Source organism: Scophthalmus maximus, chromosome 4, assembly GCF_022379125.1.
Source record: "Scophthalmus maximus strain ysfricsl-2021 chromosome 4, ASM2237912v1, whole genome shotgun sequence".
Classification (NCBI taxonomy): domain Eukaryota; kingdom Metazoa; phylum Chordata; class Actinopteri; order Pleuronectiformes; family Scophthalmidae; genus Scophthalmus; species Scophthalmus maximus.
In genome coordinates, this window is record NC_061518.1 from 5,259,808 (window position 1) to 5,286,946 (window position 27,139).

At 40.9% G+C, this 27,139-nt stretch overlaps 1 protein-coding gene across 2 annotated transcripts in view; it reads right to left on the minus strand.

The window, feature by feature from the left end:
* Nucleotides 1–27,139, minus strand: part of LOC118302607 (zinc finger protein 609-like) — a 71,612-nt gene that overhangs the window by 26,087 nt on the left and 18,386 nt on the right. For both annotated transcript variants that reach the window (XM_047331453.1, XM_047331452.1), the window contains exon 2: nt 24,162–25,047. In XM_047331453.1, coding sequence (XP_047187409.1) covers nt 24,162–24,920 — 759 coding nt within the window. In that variant the 5' untranslated portion in view covers nt 24,921–25,047. The remainder of the gene's footprint in view (nt 1–24,161; nt 25,048–27,139) is intronic.

Below are 27,139 nucleotides of genomic sequence, written 5' to 3' on the forward strand. Positions count from 1 at the left end.
TGTTTTCTTTCACTCAGACAATGACACACTTCATTCGACGATCAGATTTTCCCAAATGAAATTCATTTGATGTCGAACCAACAGTCCGAAACACAAAGTTATTTAGTTTACGAAACATGCAAATACTCACATTGCCATAAAGACTAATGTTTGTTTTTACGTAGAAATTACCTATATTTTTTTCATTCAATTTAATTGATCGACAAATTGTGGCAGATTTAGCATAGACGATATCCAAGAACCAATTGCCCGTCAATTTTAACAATGCATCATGATAACCTATTGATGTGCTATAAACCCCAAATTAAAATGACATGAGGCTAATTACGCTTGAGGTGAAGGTGAAGGTAGAGTTAAGTTCAAGTATTCCTCTGGTGAAACCTTGATATCAGAAGCTTATTTATAATCCTAACTCTCCAACTGTTTGTTTTAAAAACACTGAATACTGTTGATTCCCAGAACAATCCAATCCAATATTCCTGAGGTTAATCATTTCTGTTGATCAAATCATCTTGATGAATTTCACAGCCCCATTTTACATTTAAGTCTAATCTGGTCTGGATGAGTTTAGACTTTGTTTTTTTCCACTTGATTCTCATGCCAGGGGGGAATTATTTTGTCCGTACTGTCACAATTAAAAGTGACAAGACAGTCTATAGTGCCGCTCCACAATATAGGAACCATTTACTACGTAATCATATAAACTATTTGGAATTGGATCAAAACAGAAATCGTACCAGTTTACAATATGCATGAACATTGGCAAGTTCTTTCAATGGACGAGTGAACAAAAGGACTTAAACACAGAGGGGCTGCAGATTGTAAACAGTCAGTGAAGTTTTTGGAAAACCACATGCGAGCGAGCAACACAACTTGTCAAATTACACAAGGCTGTGCTCGACACTCAGCCGATGCCAAATTCAACTTTGGAGACAGATTTTGAAATCTCCCTCGAAACCACAATGCTCGAGTGTCACGCAAACCTTTTCTTAACCCAAACGCCGTGCCAACTCCTCGAGAAAACAACACACTGGCAACAATAATGGCCAAAAAGAAATAAAAAAAATCCTATGAATCTTGAACTGCTGTCGAGCATACGTCACAGTGCTGACAGAGGAGGAAGTCGGCCTGGATTTCCAGTGATCACACAATAACTCGCCCTTGGCAGACGGACACAAGCTGCACTTTTTACTGGGCACATTAACTTCAGCTTTAACTTGTTTATTAGAGTTGGGATTAAGGAACTGAGCACTGATCTTGGGCGAGGATTAAGAAGGGAATTACGCCGCAGAGGCACACTGTGAGACACCTGTCTCTGTGGCTAAGCTCCAATGTTTACGGCGTTTGGCTTAAAAGTAGTTGACCAAATTAATCTTTGATTATTTCATTGTACACAGAACTTGAGTGAGCAATACAAAGTTCCTTAATCCCACTGAAATGTGTGATGAGCTATTACTCTACTTAATACTAAATCACTCAAATAAAGACAAAACCATTAATGTCAGAAAACGGTGTTGATGAAGACAGTATATTTTCAAATGATGTCCCAATCAGTTTCCCGAAAAATCTATATAATTTGGTACACAAACATATGAATAAACAGTGATTAATTGCTACATGTTTTTGTTTTTTCTAAATGCTAACAGTGTAAAATTTAAGAACACGTGAAATGTCCCTCAAAACAAATATACACTGAAGCAGTTCCCAATAATAAATTTGCAATATTATATAAATGTGTTATATAATTACTTATAGTTTACTAAATTAAAATATAAATAAAGTATAAGTATAGTATTAAATGATAACAAGTATTGACAGCGGTTTAGATTTAGTAATTTCTTCAATGGAAATTCCTATGGAAATTATAATGAATAAACTATTAAAAAAAATTCCCGCTATTTAATATGTACAAAACTAAAAAGTCGACGTCATTAGACCGACTTGTAAAATAATACGGGTCGGGTTGTCAGGTAGAAGTTGTTCACCGTATTCCCCCTGACATATGAAACCAAGCGCGTCAGTCATGCATGACAGATGCTTGAGTGGTGGAAAAAAACAAATTGATTTGATCTCGTTGTGTGTGATACATGTATTCTTGATTCTAAAATGATTATAGGTAGAAAGGCAAGATTCATTCTTCTCCAGACCGCCATCACTCTCATACACAAACATTTTATGATGGATGGATTATGAAAGCATGTTGTGGTCGTGGTTCAGTCATTCATGCGAGGCTGCTGTTACAGGTCACGGAGAATCACGTCTGCAGTTCAATGTGCATCACTGCTGAAGCAATAGAATTACTTTTTTTCCCCCCTTGTGCTTTTTCCTGCATTAGTGCGTGTAACAAAATAAACACCGTAAGCAGTTTCTCTACATGCTTCCCTGATTTTTATTTTTTCCACCCACTGAAGACGTTTTTTGTTTATCTTGCTCTTTTTCTTTAAAGACTGGTTTGGTCATTTTGTTGCGACGCTGTTCAAAGACGGATACTAATTCAGCATTTACCCTTTTATACTAAAAGTTGACCTGCACTTAACGCTGTGGCTACAAATATGTAGGGTCAGTGCTGAAATCAGGTCAGATCACACAAAATAATAATACACAACAATAACAACATCATTCATATGTAACCAAAGCATGTAAGGGACCTCGAAGGCAGTAAGGCATGTGCTTAACCCAACCTGCCTGTTAACAAACAAGAAAATGATTAAAAGATAATACTTTTCGCCTTTTCTCTTTTGAACCCAGACGTCAGGTTGATCTTAACACTAACTGGCACGCAAATTTCACGTTATTCGCGAGTAGACTGCCGTCTTTGCTTCGACTTTATATGTAATCACATTGCACGAAAAATCCATCATTAGTTCTCAACTCATTGTGAATGTTGCCCAACAGAAAAAGTTTGAAATTCAAAAGCTGCTATACAAAAAGGATGCACTGGGAACTGTTTGGCAACCGAATCACAGCAACCTGAATCCAAATCCAATCCTTCTCTGAGAAGACAATAATTGATTTAAACTGGCAACAGTTGATTGTTTTACCATTGAACAGCCTGGGAAACACAACACAATCTCCAACATCAAGAAGAAAGGGAAACATCCGTCCTGAAAAGAGAAAATGTAATTCTTCCTGACACAAAGCTCCATTATTAAGTAAAAGGGAACTCTTCCAGAAGTGCCATTAGTTGGCCGAGTTCAGTGTTCCCGCTTTCAATATGTAATTCGTTTTGACTCCGGGGGCAAAGCCTGTTAATATTGTTGGTGAGTTACTGAGGTCGGAGGCCGGTGGAGATTACACTTCTCGCTGGTCGTGGTCGATGCCTCTTTCAGCACCACTGACACCCAGTTAAGAAGCGATAGGGAAAAGAAAAAAGAAGATCTAAGACCCTTTATTGGGCTGTCATACAAACAATGCAGGGACTGGTAATCTGTACTACTTTGTTAAAGCCATGTGATTAATTTAGAAAAGAGCTGCATTTAAATTCTAACCAGTCGAGACAATTGAGAATCTCACAATCACATCACTGGGCAGCTTTCAGAAGTGAGCCGTATTGTTGAGGGCATTGAGGTAACATGGTTATTAGCATTAAGCTACAATTGAAAACAAATGCACAAGTCTATTCTAATTTGATTACATAAAAAAAATGTTCAAACCCACTGAGGGAGAGTAAGAAAAAGTAGGCATAAAATGACTTGATTTCTCTTTCAAGTCCTGAAAGCCTCTCACTCGCTGGTATTCAAACGCGGCACAATCGCCTAATTCCTTTTACCGGAACCAAGGCTGTTCCCTTTGAAGCTCAGAATAATCACAGAAGCACAAAAAAACACAAACAGGAACACCTGACATCTATTGTCGACCACCACCAGCTGGGGGAAAAGACACTCGGTTTCCAGGCAACCCTTCTCTCAACGGTAGCTGCTGCTGATGGAGCTTCCAGGGAAGCATAACCACACATAAATAATACAGAGAGGAAACTACGCTGTGATGAAGTCACTCAACCGTGACCTACAATCTCCGAAGGAGTGAGCCGGGATCCAACTCTAAACAGTTATTGTCTGACAAAAGAAGTCGTTTGCAATATGACTCCTTAGTGTTACAACCCTACACCGTGCATATAAATGACAGACTATTACGGATAAAAAAAAATCAATTTAACATTAATGTAAAACACATTTGGATTTGCCCGCTGAACTGAAGCTGCCAAATTTGCCACAACAACACAACCCTGGCGTTGGTGAGATAGATGAGACATAAACATGAAAACCTTCTGTAAAAGAAACAGCTTCACACTTTCATTTTCACAGCCACAAGCGGCCGCTGTGAATTACAGCCCGAGTGCTACAAAGACAAACAGCGCTTTCACATTTGCTGTAAATTTGAGTGGTAATCAAATGCAATATCTTTTTAGTGTGACACATTATAGCGGTGTGCTTGCAAATCAGAGCCGCTATTCTGCCGATGCCCTTGACTGTACTGAAGCAAAAGCTTCTTTTTTTTCCTCCAAAGAAAAAACCTCTTCAGAGAGCATGAGAGGTTTTACCTGTGCAGACATCTGCACTCCCCCGATGAAAGGAAAACAAACATTAGTCAAGAGACGACTCCTACAGCTACCAGCAGCATGATGGGAAGTAAAAGTGATATAAAAAGACAGAAGGCACACGGGACCGCAGGCTAGAGGACTCAACCAAGATAAGTGGAGCTTACCAATTCGTCAGTTATGAAGCAGTGGCCTAATTTTCCTGTCAAAGCAAAGTCACACAGAGGAAAAACATCTCTCCTTGTACTACGACTATCAAACAGCAAAACTAACCTATATTTAGTTAACCTCCGTTTAGAACCTCGGACTATCTAACTGCTTGCAGCGTTCCTACATTTTAGTATCACAATTGGTGAGTAAAATGTAAAAGATAAAATGCAATTAAGAAATAATACTAAATCTGATTTAAGAAAAAGAGCAATTTAACACCTTGTGTAGCTTGAGAATTCCCCATTACATATTCAAACAGGACTCGGAAACTACAACCAAGCTAACCTCGCAATTTGAATGCTAACACGGTGACATTAATTTTATACTATGTAATGATATCTACCATGTTCGCTAGTTTAGTGTGTTCGGATGCTAATTAGCACCAAAAAACTAAAAAACACCCGAGAATGATTTATTTAAATTTTAAGATTAGATTCAACGTTATTGTCATTGCACAAGTACTGAGACAACGAAATGCAGTTAGCATCTAGTGGAATGTCATTGTTTTTCTACAAAAATGTAATGGTAGTCAACTCAATGGTTGTCGAGTCGTTTTATTAAGAAACCCATGGTGACGTTTTAGGAAAAGGCAGCTGGTCACCAATGACATTAGGATACATCCTCTGGGGAACCACGAGTATCCGTGCAAAACTTTCTAGCAATCATGGATTTAGTGTTAAGTTACTCTTAATGTTAACTATTACTCTTAAAATTAAAATAGGCACATGCAACGTCGTAAATACTTTGAATGTCCAATAAAACAGATTAACTAATCTATGCCTCTAGTTGCCTCACTATTTCCTGGAGTCGAGCTCTGATTTTGTCCTTAGGCTTAAAAGCAGATGTGGATTGAAAACATTACCTACATTTCAACAAAGGTTCACTTATACCTGCTTAGCTCGGGTTTGGTGTGGCAGGTATACTGGTTGCCAGGTTGGCTGAATGGTCTCACAGCAGGTGTTTGGTGCACTTTCTCTTGTCATGGGTCAGCTTGACCTTGTCAACCTAATTCCTTCCTTTCCTCTCCGCGGAGCAGCCTGCTGCCTTGAGCCTACGCCTGGTATTGTTTGTTCGATGACAGGGTGGGGGGTTGGGTATCATAAGGTCTAAAAGGTCTCCGTGTAGAAACAGGGCAACCTGAACAGCTCTTCATGTTTACAGCTGACAAATCATGTTGAACGCCTGCAACTTCTTGATGAACAGGAATAAAAACTATTCCATATGCCTGGTTGAGTTATAATGAATAAAGACCTAATGTTAATGGAGTTAATTGTAGTGCAACATTGAATACAAGTAGGTGCTTTTGCTTCAAATCTTCATTTTTATTGTTACTTCTTTTGCCAACAAAAAGGACTGTTCCAATTTTCCACAGCCCGAGGTGTCTTGTTTTGTCTGACCAACATTCCCAAACCCAAACATTTACAGTGATAAAAGAAAAGCAGCACATTCTGTCATTTGAGAGTCTCCACCGTGTATCATGGCCGGACGTTCTCAGCAACAAACGCTATTGCAACCGAAGCTAACAGCACCGTTGACTACTGGTGCAATTATTCACTGTAACATTCTCATTAGCTAGGACAGATTTGAGCTTAATCCTAACTAGACACTGCTGGCTTCTATTGGCCATTCTCTTCCCCTGTCCCCCCATTTCCCATTTCTCATCCTCCCACTCTGACCATAGGTCAGTTGACAACAACAGTATCTATTACAACAATAAGCCACATTCTTGTCAAGGTCACCCACTTGCGTCCAACAGGCAGAGAGGCTGTGCTGGGAGCAGAAATCCAGATAAGCTAAGCTGAGCCTACGAGGATTTCTGTCTTGCCAGCCCTCTCCATACTCATAAATCTTATCTCACGGCAAAGGGAAGCCTGACAACACACTAAGAGGCACAGTCATCAACAGCTCAGCCACCTAGATTCCCACCCAAATACCAATGATTCACTCTTTGACTTCTCACGAGTCGGAGGTTATGGCCGAGGCTCTGAGATCAGAGTGGAAAAGAAATCCCGCTGTACTGTTCACGATGTTTACACTTCACAATAACTGACAGCTCTGACCGTAACTCCAGTTTCAGGTGCCTTCCTCGCTGCCTTATACGCTCGAGCTAAAACAAAGGCCACTAGACATATTATCCAGAAACCTTATCAGCTATAGAACAAACAACCTTTATTAGTCCCACATATTACACAAGGAAAACAAGTTGTTATTCAGGCTGTGAGATTTCCCCCGAGCTCCCAACCTCAAACTATTTATAGATCTTCTCTGTAAGTCTGTTGTGTTGACGCTCTTGAGGGTGGTGCCTTCTCCAAACATTAGAAAGACAATACAAAGCTACACATAAATGAACACACCTTTTGTTTTTTTCAAATGAGGATGAAGCCAAACTACTTTCTATTGTTTTGTGTTTCTTGGCCTGACGCAAACAGAAAATAATGAATATTGTCATGCTGAGCACGACGCAGACTTGTGTGGGTGTTGAAATGTGGAAAGTTGACCGATGTCAGACTAGATGCACTGAATACCAGAAATGTCCCTGAGATTTTCCAGTGGGGGCTGTATGTGGGAATGCTAATGTCCGCAAACGTTGCTCCTGACATTTGTCTGCCAGCCCCCTGGTAAAATTTTCAAAAAATTCCAAAGCAAGCCCATAGAGCAGGGCAATCTCTGGAAAATCTCACAGCGGCCAGGTTGGCGTGTTGATGACTGTAAACAGAAACACTGCTTTCCGCAGGGGGAATTATCATCATGTCCTGGCTCCTGCTGCTCTACCCATACGCCACAGAATGTTCCGGAAATTTTCTTCTGGGTGTGAATACATCTGACTCGGACACATGCCTGCTGCGTTCCGTCAATGGTGAAAGGCAAACTCTCTGACAATGTCCGGACCCAATGTCTGAAAACAGCTCAACAGTACTAAGGTGATACATTAACTGGACTTTGAGCGATATGGCTAACTATAAATAAATAAACGATAATAAAATGCTTACCGTCATTAGGCCTGTCACGATGACGACTTGTTGTTGCACGATATATTGTCCCACAAATTATTGCAATATTGCAAGTCCGACAAAAATTGTGTTGTTGCTGAGAGAAATGCTATTCAAAGTTTGGACTTGTGTTTAGGCCTCAGACGAAACAAGCAATTTGAAGAAAATGTTACCCTAAAAATACTAAGAGATTCCTATTTTCTGACATTTTATAGACCAAACCAGTAATTGATTTGTCATACGACGAGAACAGACAAGAGTTTTTCTTATGTGACAACATGTGATAACAATGGCTGTAATTGAGGTCAATAAAAGTCAATGAGTTCATATTCGTGTATCGTACGATAAGTCGATAACGTAATTATTGAAACAGGCCTAACTGTCACCACAGTCAGCAGATAAACACTAGTAATCCCTTGATTTGCTTCCAAAGTCCATTCTAGGCTCGTCACGTAGAAAAAAAAGTCATTCAGAGCGAACAGAGAGGTGCAGACTGCAGAGCAGATGGAACAGGATGGTGTGATAGGAATGTGTGTAGATGTGAAGGAGTGGAACTGGAACTGCGCTCTGTTCTGCAGACGGTACTTGAGCCTCACTCACTGTGCCTTCCCTCACGCTGCTACTTTCACCAACGCCTGCTACTCTGATTGACCTCGACTGCTGGCTGTCTCACAGAGCTCCTATTGAACCGTGTCCATCTTAATGGACGGTGATGTTCACCATTACGGAGTGCCAGTAGTTCCTGCACTGCAGCCTTGAGCCCCTATAGACTTTCACACCTTAATACACCTCGGGGCGATGAGCGCTGTAGCTCACACCCCGTGACATTTCAACACTATTTCTGGTGAGAGGGGGGAGAAATAGCTGAAAAGACGGGTCTCAAATAGAGCGTAGCAGTGTAAGTTACACCACAGTTTATTTTTTGAAAGCTCACAGCATGTCTGCAACTTGTTTTGATAATTATAGTGTGTAGGTGATTTTGGTGTAATCCGGGGAGTTATGTGAGGAGTGATAAAACATGCCAAAACAAGCTGCCCTGGAAATAAATCTACTTAGGCAAGTATCAGATCAACCTGAAAGCTGTTTGAGGAAGGTTTAAAACTACTCAGTGGATGCACTTTGGCACAACAACAGACACAGACTGAGCTATCCAATGTTCACAAGACATTTTCTTAATCAAAGAGTCAACGCTGGAGGTGTCACGATTTCAATTTTAAAATCGAAAACGTATTGAAATGACCAATCAATTTTGACCTTTGAAACAAAAGCAGAATCGTCGATTATCGACACTTGGAAGTCGACAAGTTACCGGTTACCTGCACAGAAACTACAGTTACACTGGAAAATCTACACCTTGACCACCCTTGACTGGTGAAATAAGTTCTTGTTACATTTTAAATGAATTCTTTAAATCTGACCATTTGGTGGCTGTATCACACTTTCTCAACACACTTTTTTGAAGAGGAATTGGAAAGCGTAAATGGCAGCTGTCAGGACATCAGTGCTGGAAAATTGGAGATTGATTCAAAATCCAAACTAAATTTGGAAAAGTAGGAATGGAATCACACTGTAGCTGCTGGGTAGGGAATCTCTACAAATATTATCTCAAATATTTATGAATTTCAGATCATTAACAAGTGAAGGCTGCGGGGACATCAAAGGCGCAGGAGTACAGTGAAACCCACGTTAACACACAAAATCTCCCATCTCTCTCTGCCAGCTGCTAAGCAGAGGTCTGCTGCTCTCAGCCATCGGAGTTTGATGACCGTGTTAGTTTGAGTGCCTAATCTGCTAATGCCCTGATAAAAATAAACAGTCGGTGCAGTCATTGTAGTTCCCCCTCCCTCCCTCCCCTCCTCCTCCCTGTCTGCAGCTGCTATCCATAAACACAGATGATACCTCCATCTTTATTTATCCTGAGGACTGTGTTTCAAACTGACAATCTTGAGAACCAGGGAGGTCGGCATTACAGTATGTATCATTATTTGAAGTGTCACTTGTGGATTTTCAAATATAGATTTTACATTTTTATGAAAATCATGAAGCTGTTGCTATAAAAAATACAAAAATTGTTAGCCATAGACCAGCAGAGACACATTTTTCATTCTACTTTTGCCTCAAGTACATTCATTCCTAACAATTTTCCTCTGTGGAGCTTAATAATTCATACCCAATTTTACATCTGAGATGAGACTGGAATAAATAATTCAACTCACAGTATATATTGGAAATTCTGCAAAGAAAAAAACCTCCTTTGACTAGTGCACTGATGCTTTTCCCAGGCTCACTCTTGAGTGAACAATCAAACCCTGCAGCTAAATATGAGTGAATGGTCTACAAAGATCAAGAGCAGTGAAGGTTTTAAAAGATTTGACATTCTTCTTTACCAGTTCAGGACAAAAGCCCACAGGGTGATGTTGGGGAAGTGTAGTCTGAGGATCGTGCAGCACAGAAACAAAGTGTAGATTCTTAAAGTATGTCCCATAATTCACGATAACCAAATTGCCAGGAGTCAGTCATATCCTTAGGTATATAAAATACCATATAATAATTGTGACATATGACTTGAGTAAATGGATTCAACAGCAAAATGTCTCACTTTTCGAGGGATACTTGAACCTAATGGTCACGATTAATATAATTTAGTTTTCCAGGTGGACAGAGGGCCCCACTTACAAAACATAATTGAATGTGCGAGCTCAGCTCATCGCCGAGGACTAAACAACTCCCCGGCCTCCGCTACAAAGAGGAGCTCATTTCCATATTAACTTCACCTATATTGATCCACCGACACGTCTTACCACTTCACCAACAAATTTAATTCCTTTTGGGATATTTGGAAATGCTGCTGCTGCTGGAGAGGAAAATTAAATCAGGAATATTTAAATATCATAGGGGAAAAAAACAGAACACACTTGGTCGAGTCTTGAGGCTGAAATGTCACCACAGCAAAGAAACAACTACAGGGACGTTTTGCCGTAGTTTAAGAGGAATAACATCCACTCTTAAAATACCAAACGTTCAGCGCTTCATCCTGTCCAGTGAAGTACTTTAAGACAAAAACCAGCCCAGTGTGAGCCACTTTTCATATTTACATTCCTGAGTGATTCCAGAGGTGCGGATCTGGTCCAACGTTAACGCTAAAAGCTGCTATTATCAATATTTTAAGAATGACAAAGAATCGAATGACGTGAGGTGAAAGAATTCACTGGTCGTGATAAACCTAGAGAGAATCATGACCTGAATTTTACAGCTTCAAGGTGCTTCGTAGTGAGTTTCAGCTCGTAGGAGTCAGTCCCACAACTTAACATTTTGGTTTCACTGTCTCTGCCGCCATGTTGCCATTTTCCACAACAGGACGCAGCTGTTTTCATCCCCCCCAAAAAAAGCGCTACAACCCCAGTGCACTCTACCTCCTCAACACCAAACTGCAGACAGCCACACAGTTGGGCTCTACCTGGTGGGCACAGTGGAGCGTTTAGCAGCAAAACAGACGGATGTTTCCCTCAGGAGTTGGTAGAGACCAAAAACAGAGCTTAAAAAGAGACAGTTGCTTTGCACCTGCCGGGCGTGTAAATAAGCAGCTGTTGTGCTTACCTGTTTCACCATATCAACTAAAGAGGTGACACGGTGATCACAAACACTTCACTGGAACCCCTGACAACAATGCAGTGTGACAAAGCCAGTTTGCGATGCATCCAGGAGTTTAAAGATCATCAGACGCCGTGAACAGGGTTTCCCGCGGTGCTTTGTAGTGGAAATGAGCCACCTTGCTTCACACAAACTCTACCGACATTGTAAACAATTGCAACACTTTTATGATATATATATAGCAATATATATGGGGGGAACTGAATGTTGCCTAGTAACGCTGTGCAAGCGATTTAGCCAGATTTAAATTTTCCTTCTGGCCCCATCAAAATGAATAAGAGTTCAAAGCTAAAAGGATATTGGCCCTGCATTTTTAATGTAATGTAATTTAATTTAATGTAGAGTTTGCATTTTTTTTTGTTTACATGCGTTTCTTCCCCACTCCAGAGACATGTATTGTGGAAAATAAAATGGCATTCATAATGAAAGTGAGTGTTGACCCCAGGAAGTATGGTAGTTCAGCGTGTCCACCAACGAGGAGTCCGTTAAAGAGCGACATCCACCTGGATTCTTAAATGTTTTTTGCCGTTATGTTGTTACAGAATCATTCCCAGCTGAACAACCCACATCACAGCCTCTACCCGCAACTGCAGTGAATAAAAAACCCACCGACAAGACTGCTGACCAAATGGGTCTGGAACACGAATGGGAGAGAGAGAGAGAGAGAGAGAGAAAAAAAACCCCAGCAAATTTAGATGAACTCTATTTTGACAGCGGACTCTTTTCTCCATCTACAACAGATAATGTAAAGCTTCTGTATTCAAGGACACTGACGCAGCCTCCCACGAGCAGATCAGCATTCATAAAAGGAACTCCGCTGTGGCAGGGGTGACTTTGATGCATGCGGTGCGCTTGTTTAAGGAAAGGAAACAGCATGAGAAAATCAAAACCCTCAAACGCTGGAGACTTTAAAGTCACTGGCACACAACCAATTTGTGAGGAGAGGTATGCGCAGAGGACGACCAACATTCATCACTTATGGCATTTGAGGCTTTTAATGTAGTAAATCGTGCGAATACAAATCATTTATAAAAAGACGCGGGGATCAAAAGTCTGTACGATTAAGAAAATGTGATTTTTCTGGACAAAGAGAGAGAGTTAAAAAAAGGAGTGGACTGTATTGGTTACAGTATTTGTAAACATCTAAACCATTAATAGCTTGTAAATTTTTCACATACACTGGAAAGACGCTGCCATTGAGCCAGGCTCCATCCATCAACACTCACGCTTGGCATTGAATAACGCCCTAAACCCTGCGTGCACTTTGAAGTCAGCGTTTGGGGCTGAGTCATCTGCAGTGCAGGGCTGGTTTATATGGTCGTTCCACTGACAATAACTTCATCATAACTCTTTATATAGTATTATTTTAGTACTCTCGCCCTTCACGGGCCAAGTCAGGCAGTGATCGAAGAGCCTCCACAAGCTGCATAAATTGAAAATGTCGTGTAAACAGTGACCCATCCTTGATGCCAAAGTCAAATAGTTCCATGTCATCGGGTATGAAAGGATTTGGCAGCGAGCGGAGCGAAACTCTGGTCAGAGCAGGGGAACGGTACAATCCGACAGTGTGTCTACACTTATAGTACATATGTAGTGTATTGATTTATTTGTTTATCTATTTGATCTTGAAGAGCAGTAGATTGTAGCGAGGATTTAAGGGATTGAGTGGTAATGAAGCGTTAAGTTGTTGGACTATGTCCCAGGTCAGTGAGGCCACATGATGCTTTACCACTCTTCACCCCCACCAACATGTTAAACATGAAGAGCTTCAGTGTAATAATCTCATGAGAACCAAACGCTTTTCCGAATTAGTAAATCCGATGGAAATCCTGCCGAACAAAAAGAATGAAGCACTTTTATTTTCCCCCCTCACAATAGTGGAGCAAGGGTACTGTTTCGTTTTTATACCCTTCTGAAAGATTAATTTGTGGTAATACAAAAATCTGTTCAATTGACTGGAACATAATGTTTTCCAATAACAGTCAACTTTATGATATTCTTAGGACATCAATAAAAAAGCCACTTTTGTATTGTAAAAAAACAAGGGATATTTTTTTTAAATATTCACAATATAGAAATTCCACTTCTTGAGAAAAACAGATTCACAGGAATGCACTATTCATTTCTGTACAGCCGTTTTCAGACATGGACTCTGGAAAATGAGTCTGACACGTTCGCAAAAGCAGGAACATTTTCCGGAACATTCTGTGGCGTCTGGGCAGAGAATGCAGGACGGCAGTTTTTGTTAACAGTTATCAACACGCCGACTGAGATTTTCCTACTGTGTTCTGACATGGGCTCACTGACATTTTCCGGGAAATCTCCCATACTGCCCCTCCAGGAAAAATGTCTGGACTTCGGTGCATGTCTGAAAGCAGCTTTTGTAAAGTGAAGCCTTGCAGAGCAACAAATTGTACGAAGGCGTTTGCTCTGGTGCTGCTGTCTTCATGTCAATCTTTGGGGACTTACCTCTCAAAAAATATTATTACTAAACCTTTTTTTTATCAGTAGTTTGAGACTGACGAAAAATGCGATCCAGTTATAACTGTCCCGAAGTTGTGCGCCGCCAAAGCCACCGTGGAATCGTGAGTGTTTGACATTGGTCCCAAAGGACGGACGTGTTCTCCCTTTAATTTCTATCAGTGGTATAATCCCCTTTTGAAACCCTTTTTAGGGTGAATTAGAAAGGCCCCGCATTCAGAGAGATGAGTGGAGAGAAGGGGGCAGGAATAATCACAAGGGCCTGGCTGTCTGTGTGGATTAGAATAGGGAAGAGAATCCTTTCATCTCAGATCTGTACTTCCAAGCTTGGAAGCACGCATGCACACGCCACGAAGCGAAATCTCAAATGTATACTCGTCATAAAAGAGCGCAGCAGACCTCTATGTTGTTAAATTCTTCTTTTTTTTTAATATACAAGGGGTGGCTATTCAATTATGCTCCAAATGGGCATGATAGTCACTGGATTAGAGCAAAGCTTGTATAAAAGCTTTTGCTCTCGAGGCTGACCTCTCCGTTTGGCTCATGGGCAAGACGGAGCGTGGGGGGAAGGCTCACACATGATCGGACTTGCCTCTCCATGATTTCTCATGCCGAAATGTGGACTGCCGCTCTATTTTTGGCAGACAGTCTTTTTGACATCCAGCGAAATGTAATGAGAGGGATAAGCCCGGCGAGTCTCCTCAGCCAGAAAGGAAAAGGAAAAGAAAATAACACCTCCAAACAACACCATCTGACAGATAAGAAAATGGATTAGCCATTATGTGTGTTTGCTCAGATGTCTACCTCGGTGAGGGTTTAACTGCGTGTAAAATGACAAGCCCAGTTGTGTGTACCAGCAGCTGACACTAAAACGTCTGCGACTGTAAAAGCATAACTATCTCATGTATACCTGAGAGACAACCATTCCTCTGATATATGGTTTTAATACAACAAATTCAGCTGAAAATTCTGCTTGTTTTAATGAAGTTGGACAATAACAGGGGTTTACAAAATTATATATAACCTTTGTTTCACTACTGTTTCATTAAATTACCAATGAGAGGCTTTGTGGTGCAAATCTTCCACAACAAAACATCATCCTCTCATCTGAGGACACTTCAATAGGGCAGCAACTAAAAATTTGTGATCAATCTGTTGATTATTTTCTCGATTAAGTGATTAGGTGTTTGGTCCATACAATGTCATAAAATAGTGAAAAATTACGACAGTGTTTCCTTTACATTTAAAAAGCTGAAATCATCTAACTTGTACCTTTTTTCCCCATAAAAAACACTTAAACGGATTAATCTATTGTCAAAATAGTAGGCAATCAATTTAGTAGTCCATTACTAATCGATTAATCGAATAACTGTTGCCGTTTAGACTTCAACTTCACTAAACTTTCTCCTGTCCAGTATCCAAAGTCTCTCCACTGCAACAGCATGACAAGTTACTGACTGTGAAGCCGTCAAACAAGCCACGCGAACGTGTATACTTGTTTTCAAACAAGCCACGCGAACGTGTATACTTGTTTTCAAAGAGGCCATACAACAACCAAGTCATATTTTTAGGAAATAACTTCCTGGGTAGAGTATATCTTTTTATTTTACTGTATGTCATATACTCACATATAGACTATATGCATCATGTTTCCCATTTAAACTGAAGGAGAAATCTATTTAAGAAATCTATTATTTTAATAGGTCCAGTTTGCTGCAGAACACACGTCATCATCTCATTCTTACTTTCCAACTCAAACAGAAGTAACTACTGAACACTTTGTTGAACTATTAGTTAAAGAAAATTAATTAGGTTTTTCAAGTGTAAATTGAAATTCTTTGGAATGTTCACACAAACCGAGACATGTAATGAGGTCCCATTGTGCTCTCAGTAATTGTCAAGGTTATTTTTTGATGTTTTATTAAACCAACCAATGAATTGATCTCTCAATAAAATAAAATAACTGGCATATAATAATGAAAAATAATCAGCCACAATTTTATTTTAAGCTACAGCTCGAAAAAAGTTAACGGGAAAAACACACCTTTGTTTTTAAGTGTCTACCCAACTAGGTAGCATCGGACTAATTCATGGTAAAGTACAATCACTGACCATCTCGCTGAAGATTGGCAGTAATTATACATAATGAACCTCATCTGAAGATTTCAGTGGTTTTCACTCAATTTATTGATACAGGAGAGAGAGAAAAACAAAACAGAAAAAATTAAGCAAAGGTGCAATGAGGTAAAGAGTTTCTCCTCGGAAACATTAGTGATTCCATGAGTTCGCTGCATTTAACAAACTGGCTGCAAACAATCCCTTTAGAGAAGTATTAGGGGGGAGGGAGAGAAACGTAATCCTCTCTATAATCACTCTTGCTCAAACACTGCCTTGCTGTTAACTTCCTCTTTGTTAAACTGAAGGAAGAAAAAAAACCTTTCTCAAGCGGTTAAGCTCTTGGACTAGAAATGTTTCTCATCAAGCGTTTTAGAGGCTAAAAAAAAAAAACTTGTTTCGACAGACGATTATTTTCACAAGTTCACCAGAAAAAAACGTCCAGAATCTAAAGTGTTCGAGCCTCCGTGAGCACAGACCTGAGCAGGAGGAGGAAAATTCTTTTCACATGGCCAAAACAAAAGAGATTGTGCAGAGGCAAAGCCTTTCAGAAACAAGTGAGAAATCCCCAAACACAAGTCTGCAAACTCTTTTACGACCAAGGCAGTACCAACTTTGAGCCACCTCTTCCCTCGCTGGTAGAAAAAATTCCATTTGAGGAGGGAGGGAGGGACGGAGGGGGGGGGGACGTCTGCTCCTCCCCACTGTGTGGGTTTTGTTCTGCTAATCAGACCACATGCCTCAAGGATTCAGGAATCCAAGAGCTCTCAGCCAGTTCCTCTCATTCCACATACAGCCGCAGCAGCCTGTGACAAACTATTCAGTGTGTTGGGGGGGTTAAAGACTCTATCCATTCATAACACTGTGCAACCCTCCCTCCCCTCCTAATCTCAGTCAGTTCTCTTTACCCCCCCACCCCACTCCACCCTCTTACCCCTCGTATGCCCTCTCTCTCCCCTCTCGCCACAGCAGAGCCCTGTTTTATCTGTCTGCGCTCTGCGCACTGGGTCTGAAGAGGCTAAGGGTTTATTATTAGACCATGGTCCAACCGCACACCCACCACAGTTTTAAATAGAGAAAAACAGAACGAGGCCCACGTTCGAGTTCATGCAAACGAAAGTCTCCACATTTGCGTCTCTCTCTCTGTTACTGCTTGTTTTTTAACCTTCCTGTTTGGGTTCGTCTCCTCTCTGTTCTCCCTCTTCCCTCGCTACTCACGCGTTGAGAGAGGCGAAATGAGGCACGCTGGAAATTCGCAGGCTGACAATGGAAGACAGCTGCTCCTTGCTGCATAAGTCTTTCATGAGCTGAATTAGTTGTACAAGCCTTTGCTCCCTTCCCCCCACGAACGCCTCCCTCCTAGTAAGCTGATCCAGACACAGCACAACACACCTTGTGGAACGCTTAGGAGGGAGAGAGAAAGACGGGGGAGGAAGAGACAAAGCATGACGGAGGCTTTGTTTGACAGATCTGTGATTTGCACTCTTTCTCTACAAAAAGTGTTTTACTTCCCCGGTAGAAAATCTGAACATCGGGTTTTGTGTTTTGTGAAATCCAGTTTCTAAATTGATACTGATGTTTAAAGAAGATATGATCCCGTTTCAGTGAGCTCAGGGTTTTCACACACATCAAATATGACCTGTTATTTTCTCAAGCTCACAAATTGTGGATTAATTGGACAGAGAGATAAAAAAGGGGTAGCTAGGGTCCACTTATTGACTAATTGAGCTTTCCAAATAATTACAATGGAAAATATCAATGTTCTGTTATTTTGGCTTCTCGAATGTAATGATTTCCAGCGTTTTTATGTCGCATCTCTGTAAACTGAATATCTTGTTAGTTGGACACATGAGGACTCAGGTCTCTGTTGCAATGGCATATTTTCACAATTTTTGACATTGAATAAGCAAATGTACTAACTATTATTTTCATAATCCATGAATCTGTAGATTATTTTCTCGATTATCGATAAAATTCTGAAAAATATTGATCGTGTTCCCAAAACCCAAGATGATGTTTTGTTTTTTCCCCACACACCAAAGATATTTATTATATAAGTCATAGAGAAGCAAAGAAATATTTTCTATTTCTATTGCCATTTAAGAAGAAATCAGAGAATTTTGACCTTTTTCGCATTCAACCACTTGAACCGATTAATTGATTATCAAAATAGTTGGCGATTCATTCAGTTATAGAATCACTAATAGATTAATATATTAACTGTTGCAGCTCTAATCAAGATATCATGGAAATGGTCATTTTTAGTCAATTTTACTGATCTTTCATATAGAAATAATGACGATCTGCCACAATTCATGATCTGCCATTTAGGGGTAGAGTTTTGATGAAGTGACAGCAAATCCTAAAAAGCCTCCGTGAGGGCGGGAGATGGGACATAAAACAAACTAAACATTGACTTTGGTTTGAGGTGACTACAGGCCATGTTTACGACTGAAGAGAACCTGCTCCCAGCATGAAATATTTCCAAACAAATAAAAAAAAGAAACGCTGCGGTGCCTCTCGACAATGTCTTCCTCTGCAACAAGGCCGTAAACTTTGTGGGCGGAGGCGTTCCTCTTCTTCCAAAACTCAATTGCTGAATCTGTGGTTCAGCTGTACTGGGTTTATGTTACAACAACTCTTGAATATGGATGTTTAGGGCCGAGGTTTATGACTGGCAATTTGAGTTTGAAAATTGTTTTTAAGTGTAGGTGCAGGAAAACGCTGGACTGTGCTCTTCGTACACACACAGGCCATAGCGAGCTCATTGCTGAGCTGATTCGCTGTCGGTGAGGTACCGGGCACAGTAAACCTTGAAAATGTGTGGTATGCACGGCATGCGAGTCAGTCTACTGAAAAATGCAGTATCCCAGGGACACCGAGCATTCACATTTTATGAAAACATTAAACGAAAAATCCAACCAAATGTTAATATTGCTATATGTTTATATCCATTTTAACAGCTGTTCACTTATTAAAAACATGCCCATTAACGGACTTCCCTTATTTGACTTTAACACTTTCTGTTTTCCAGTGTTTCGTTTGGCCCACGAGCCCAAAACATTTCACATTTCACTGTGGAGGCAGTGGCCGATGGCAGACATGGAAAACAATTAGTGTCAAATGTTTTCCTCCTGCAGTAGTGAGGGCCTCCCTGAGGGCGAACGCTTCAAATGAGCAGAGGTAACAACGCAAAGATCACAACAGCTACGAACCAGGGTTCGCAGATAATTCATAGTATGATTTATCATCAACCTTCTGTGGATCTACTGGGTTATTCCGGTTTATTCCAAACAAACAGTGAGATATTCAGTGATCATTACACAGAACACAAATGTAAACATCATGTTTTGTAAAGCTCTACAATGTAACCCAGCTAACATGCCATCCCTTGATGTGTGTATTGGGGTAAAATAATGATCAGACAGAATTAGATTAAGAGTCGCAACAGTTAATCGATTAATCTGTTAGTAATCGACTACTAAATTAATCGCCAACTATTCTCATAATCGATTAATTGGTTCAAGTTGGGGTTTTTTGATAGAGAGAAAAAGCAAAATCTCTGATTTCAGCTTCTTAAAATGTGAATATTTTTCTCTGTGACAGTAAAATAAATATTTTTGGTGTGTGGACAAAACAAAACATCATGTTGGGGTTTTGGGAAACACTATTGAAATTTTTCACCATTTTATGGACCAATCATCTAATCGATTGATGGAGAAAATAATCAACAGATTAATCATTCATGAAAATAATCCTTAGTTGCAGCCGAAAATTAGATCATATCAAGTATCGTCCGACTCAAGAGCTAACCCAACGTGACGTAACCCATTGTAGGGTGGGCGATCTGACGATCTTATACCGCAATCGATCTTAATTTGGACGTATGATCTGATTTTCAGAGGAATTGTACAGAAGGTTCAGACCGGAAAGCGCATACCGTAATGAATCTAATACAAGTTGTTACAGAAAACTGCACGTGCATTCATTACAGCCAACAGATATTTTTATTTTTTTAATGGAGAGATACTTACGCATACTTATGGTATTTTACAGAGCTTTGCATTGTGGGTTATATGTAGCATTTAATGTTGCTAGGCTAGCGAGGGGGGATGGGTAGCGAAACCCGGTATTAAACCCGGGGGCTGAATTATGAAAAGGCCGTAGTATCAATAAGCTCGTTATCGGGGCTGCTAAGGGTATTGAAGAAATAGTCTATGATGAATTCTCGCTATTCCCGTCGTCGTTCCAGAGAATACAGGCTTCAGGCACTTCCCAATTGGCTTCATTTCCCATAGTTGGGGATTTTTAGAAACGTCTGAGGTTCGACTACATCGTAAATCAAACGTGTCCGTCACTTGGAAGGCATGTGTGTTGCTGCACTCCGTAATATATATTATATTTAGAAAGAAGTTTAAAAACTAGAACCAGGGAAAGAGTTTTTAACACTGGCTTCTGTCTCACCTTTATACCACTGACAAAAAACTTCACAGCGTGAAGTGGGTGTGACTGTCCGACTAACGGTTTTGGAAAGTTATGGTTAGATGCCTATCCCCCGATCTGACATCGGAAAGGTGTGGGAGGAAGTGGTTTTCTGAAACTATTTCTCAAGTCATTCAACAGTTAGAATTTATTTTTTTTACTCTGCTGCATTTTCTGTTTGCAAAGCAACAACCCTGCGTATCTCTACAGAATTAGCACGGACAGATTAGATCCTCTCCTCAAAGATAAGTCAGTCTCTCCTCTGTTGCAGACCCTTTAGAAACTGGCACTACTTAAAAGGAATGAGCTGTAACACAATAGCAGCAGTCAGTCGGGCGGAGGCAGAGGCAAAGGGAAAGAACTCAAGCCATCTCTCATGAGATCCCCCCTCTCCCCGAGCTGGACATCAGCAGCGATGCAGAGCGGTGGCTGTGCTCTTTCATTCAAGTGCGGCCCTTTCCTTTTCTTTTTCTCTCTCCCTCTCTCCCCCTTTTTCAAAGTAACATTGCCAATGTAATTTTCCATGAGAGCTGCTCCATTTATCAAGGCCAGTGGCACACAGAGGCAGCTGATGAATGCCTTGCTCCTCCAGATTTGTATAATGAGAGGTGGGAGAGTGAGACACACTCAGAGGTGGTTAGCACTTGTACCGAGGAAGTGGAGATGATTTATTCAGCATCCGAGGGGCCAATGCTTCGGGGAGCTTTAACCGAGGACGCCGACAATGTAGCCACACTATTACACCTCGACCATGGAGAACGGGATTGCAACCGAGACACATGCTGATTAATGCCTGGATTACACTCAAGACGTAGGACAGCGAGTCATTTTTAAATTAACAGGCAGGTTATAATGAGGGATGACAATTTTTTTTATCTAAATGACATTTCTTTGTATTATTTCATTTAACTATTCAAAACATGCACATCATACAAACGTTTAGAAACGATGAAGGATGGTTGTATACATGTTCTGTGTTAGTGGAAAATGTCAAAGAAATGAGAGAGCAATATTCCTTCTTCTGTTTTTACATTTTATAAGCCACAAGAATCAAATACTGGGAGTTTGGAACCTCAAACATAAGCTAGTGAGTAGGATTCCCTTATGTGAAGCTGTGAGTCGGGTAGGATTTTTGTTTGTTCGTCAGATTCAGTGTCAGTTTCCCAGTTTCTGCAGAAACTCAAGCCTGTGGACATGAAGTAGAACTGCAACGTCTAGTCAATCCACTGCAAATTGATAAATAATTAATCGTATCAACTTTTTAGGAATTCGCAAACGGGTCAGACATTTGCTGCTTGTACCTTCTCAAATGTGAGGATTTTGTTTATTTCTCATGACTACATACATGACTTTAGTTAAAAAAAAAAATCATCTAATGAATCAATATTGAAACAATCATTACTCGCAGCCTAGCACTGATCCCAAGCGTCTGCGGCTACAGTGTGATGAGGGAATGGGATCTGCCGCCACCATGGGGGGGGTTGGTGTTATGGGGTAATATCTGTTACAGAGACGATTTCAGTTCAACAGGCGTGTGGAATTCAATTTTGTGTGCTAGCAACGGCAACTGTAACTAATGTACATTTTATGTGTAAAGAGTTAGCTAACACCCCAAGGAACAGCACTGAGCTGCGCATCTTGCATAGTGGCCACAAATGGAACTGCAGGTTGTGCGACTTGCTTTGGGGCAAAATAGACTATTAATACAAAATAAGTGGCTGTAGAGCAGAAAACCAGTTTGTGTAACAGAATATCAGAAATAACTTTTGCATTATCAAAATGTAAACCACTGGTTAATTAGGGTCGCAACCAATGATTATTTTCCACTATCAATTAATCTGCAATCACCTAAATTATGAAATATTTAAAACATTTGCTGTAACTGACATCTTCAAATGTCTTGTTCTGGTCCACCAAAAGTCTTGTATGATAAAAAAGCAGCAAACCTTGTCTTATCAGAGGCTCAAATCTTTTCTTGACCAGAACCATTAGACGTCACACCAGTACCGTTTTTTTCCGGTACCAGTTCCAAAAATAATACAGCTGTGGTTGAATAGGTATTGTCAACCTCACTGTTGTCAACACCAGGTTTGGATCCATCAATACTCTTGTTGTTCTTGATCAATCTGCTGCTCTTTCCTATGTGATGAAACATTTGTATTTATCCATTGTGAGTCAAGAATGGAAAATGCTTAAATGGGCAAACTGTATATACAATTTTTTTTTATTATCATTATTGTTTAAGAGAAAAATGCATGTGTTCCGTGTAGTTTTAACGCATCAATGTACCTAAAGACTGCTCTTCACGACAAAATTGTTGAGTGCAGTAATATAATCACGTCCTTTTATTCCCCATCAAGGATACATTTCACAGGTTAGCCATCTGAAAGCAGCTGCGACCTCTCTCCTTTATTCAATGCTGTCAGCCAATTCGTGTGGATCTCCCTCAAAAGCCCTTTTCAATCTAAATACATTATGATCACAAAGACTTTCCACAAATTTCCTTTCACAGCAGTCTGCACCCAGGAGACTCTAAGGCTTGTGCTCATGACTGGGTGTCCTGGATTTAAGGAATCAAACAGGCTTCCTTGCCGCCCATCCCCCCGTGCCACTTTCAGAGCAGCAGGAAAAAAACGACGGAGGCATGCTTTGCAGCGGCTCCCTCCCCCACACGCACACTGCTCCACCAGGCATTACTGGGGCTTGTGGGATTAAGAGTGGAACACGATGACAGACAAAAACAGTCCTCAGCACCTCCCCGCTCGGCCGTCTTTTATACTGCGAGAGCATGAAAAGGCTGCTCCGAGGCGCACAATAGACACGGCGATAGATCAACTCTGAGTGAACAAGATAAGTGTGGGTGAACGGCTACACGGATCTTTACATTGTTCTTGTTTAACAATGTCAGTGTTGAAATTGTGTGAAGGGGAGAAAAATAGAAGAGTGGAATTCCATGTGACATTTACTTAACTTAACTTGACTGACATCCTCTATTATCTTCTGGTGTGACTCAGTCCTGCTCGCTCATGTGCAGAACATTAACACTTAATTACAACAGATGTTGGCTGGCATTCATTTTAACAAACACAAGCATAAAGATCTTTTTTTTTTAAAATATCAAAGCACTTATGCGTCCCCTTTTAAAATGAAACAATCCTCCGCTGCAAACACTGTGTGGGCAATTTCCTGTGTGCGGACTCTGCAACGTATTCGTCAAGGGTGCCCTCTTTCACCGTGTGGGAATAAAAGAGAAAACAACAGTGGATATTGTTATGCATCACATGTCAGGCAGCTCCGAGGAAAGGAGCGAGCATCTCTCAGCCCGCTGGGACAGGCCATCACAACTTCAAGAAGCCACTGCAACGTTCACTGCTGTTGCGTCTTAACTGTATTAATTTACACCACGATATTCAAACTGAAGACAGTCGCTGCTGCTGTCTCAAGGATGCTTTTCACAGACAAAAGCGGCTTGTGAAAAGGCCAATAACCGAATGTTCTTGTTGCCAACATATCAAAAACAACTGAGCCCGGGGCACAGTTGAGCTTTTACAGAGAAAACCTCCACAAGCAGTTTCATTTAGAGCTCCATTTTAAAAGCAGTACAATGTTTGTATCTCTAATTCTACCAGATGCAAACTGTGTTCATCAACTGAGTGAAAACAGTTTAAAAAAGGGGGGGGGGGGGGGGGGCTTACCTTTTCATTTTTCACCTTCTTCAACGTCTTGCATTCACTATTACCATTTTCCACCTCCTCCGGTTCAGTTTTTGCCGTCAACGCTGGTACTATCCCAACTTGTTCAAGTGCAATATTCCCCATTAGATTGGCTTCCACCAAGTCTGTTGATTGTGTGTTCTCAAAGGACGTGTTACGACTATTCCCCAAAGCGACTTGGGCTTGAGACACAACCTCCTTTTCCGCAACGGCTATCGCCACGACTGGGGCTCCGTCGGTTTTGTCCTTCTTACTTTTCCCACTGGCCCCTTCTTTGTCTTTTTTACCCCCCAGAACACCTCGAGAGGCTTTGCCCCCTTTCTCCATGTTCCTCCCAGAGGGGGGATTACCGGCAGCAGCTCCTGCACTCGCCGCTGTACCTGTCGGCTCCACCTGAGTCCGTCCCGTAGTCTCTTTTTTACCCCCATCTCCAGCGGAAGCTTTGCTACTATTGTCTTTAGAGTTCTTGCTGCGCTTGTATTTGGATTTGCTTTCCTTGCCTTGAGAGCCAGACACGGGGCTCACAAACCTGATGTTGTCGGGCAACGCTGCCACTGCACTGGGTGGTGCCGCCATGCCGTCCTTGGTGCCGGACATCTCAAGTTTGTCTTTCTCTAAGTCAGCGTCGAGGTCAATAATCAGATTTCCAACACCGATATCCCACTCATCCCCGCTGTCGTAAGTGTCCACCGCATTAGAGTCCACACCTTTCCCGCCTGCAGTGCCACCACTTAGGGACATTTTAGTGCCAACGGCCCAGGATTGCCTCAGTGAGGTCCGACACCCTCTCAGACGGTTGGGACTCCGGGGCAAGGGTTAGAGAATCCTCACGGTCTACTCGTTCTTGTCCCATTTAACCACATATTCCCTAGAGAAGAAATGAGAGAAAAATAGTTTAGACGAGTCTAATGATTCAGACACAGAAAATAGTACTACAACTTTGCCGTCAAAGCAGAACGGAGCATTTCATTGGGCACAAGACGCATAAGACAAATCGTTTGATCATGAGCCAGTAATTCTCTGATGATCACTGCGCAAACCACTATGGTAATACCCACTGGTGTGACAGCCCTGCTCCGCAAAACCCTCCCTTCATAATCACTTCCAACTGTCGCCATGGCAACCGTGGGAAATGTAGCCTAAATCCTGCTTTGACAGCCAAGGTGGCCCCACTGTTCTGAATGACTGGCTCGCTTTTCACGAGGCACCGCTGATAGTGTCACTGCTGATAAATAAGGAAATAAGGAGTAGCTGGTTTCACACACACCCCCACATGGTTTATGGAGCCATGTCTTTTCAACTCAAGAGCACAGTGGTAATCTTGCCTGAACAGAGGAGCTCAAAGGCATTGAATGAACCAGTGTGTGTGTGTGTGTGTTAGTGTGTGTGTGTGTGTCTCAGGAGAACAGGCACTTTGTTGCATTTGTTTACGCAATATGGGCCGAAGGTCATCGTGTTTCATATCTCTTAGCAAATAAATACAACATTCTTGTACAGATACCGGCCGTATTTAATTTTAAAACACACTGCAGATAAACACGGAGAGAAGAAAATCTCTGTTAACTAAACCTCAAGAAATGAAAGCTACTCATTTCATTTTACAGTACTGAGATCAAACAGATTAGCAGCTGTTTAGAAGCCCGGATGCCCTTTAGGTTTTATCTAAACATACATTTGCAAATATTTCTCTGTAAAAAAAATACAATCGTGATTCTTTGCAGGAGAATTTGAGCATCAATGCAAAGTTCAACTGCCATCACTTTCAGACCAGTGGCTCAATTTAAACTCCCAGCAACTGTAAATAACCCTGTGATGATGGTGTTCAATGTCAGGATGAGCCGGTGCCAGAAAAGAGACAGAAAGTCTAGACCGTTTTCTAAAAAATCTTGATGCTCACTGCATGAAGGTAAATAATTAAAACCCACATCCGTAGTCCTCATCTCCCCTTTGCCATGAAGAGCATGAAGGATAAGGACGCCTGAGCACAAAAGACGCTAGGGTGGCGCTGAGGCTGCTGAGATCAATCCTGCCTCAAACAGGCGCGAGTTCTGACGATTCTCTTTGTGCTGCAGACAAAATACAACCGTGGAGCCCGACAAAAATCTGCTCAGTAAAATTATGAATGTAGGGTCTTAATTATTTTCTAGTCGCCATGGTGTGTTTGTTTTATGCTTTATAGGTAAAGTTTGGATCTTAGCTTTCAAAATGGATATTTGAACTACTTTCTTGCTAGACATGTAGCTCTTGAGCCCATGATATTTTAACCTCACCATAATGTGCTTTTTGAACAATGCATTGTTAAGACATCTAGATTAATATGCTTTAATTCAAACGCCATCTTCCATTAGAATCTAGAGCTGTGGTAATAATTTACTGAATTGACTTCAGAAAAAAATAATTCGTTGATAATTGTTATCTGCTTTTTAAGGTAAAATGCCAAATATTTTGCTTATAATAGCTCCTCAAACGTCAGGATCAGTTCATATTTTTTGGGTTTTGCATTGTTTGTTCATTAAAATAGGCAAGTACAAGAGATTATCTTGGACTTTGGGGACATATTTTGCCCTTTTTGTTGACAGAATGATGAATTGAAAACAGCATAGCCATATCACAATCCACAAGTAAATGAATACATGTTCAACCAAAACAAGCTTCAATACTTACAAGTCATCATTTTAAAATGAAGAAATTCCTACATACTTCTGTTACAGTTAAAACAAGTCTGTGAACTGAAGAATTGATAAAACTTCCAGAAAGTGCAGGGTTTTTTTTGTTGAGCTAATTTGCTCCACTCGCTAAAAGGTGTTGATTATTTAACTTCTTTATCTGTTAAACTCGTAAAATGACAAACGACCGACTTTAATCCACAAACTCTGAAATTATTTCAACATTCCCTTCACATTCACAGACAGTTTAGCCTTGTGCAAATACGGCTCATCATCGCCGACTTATCAAGTCCT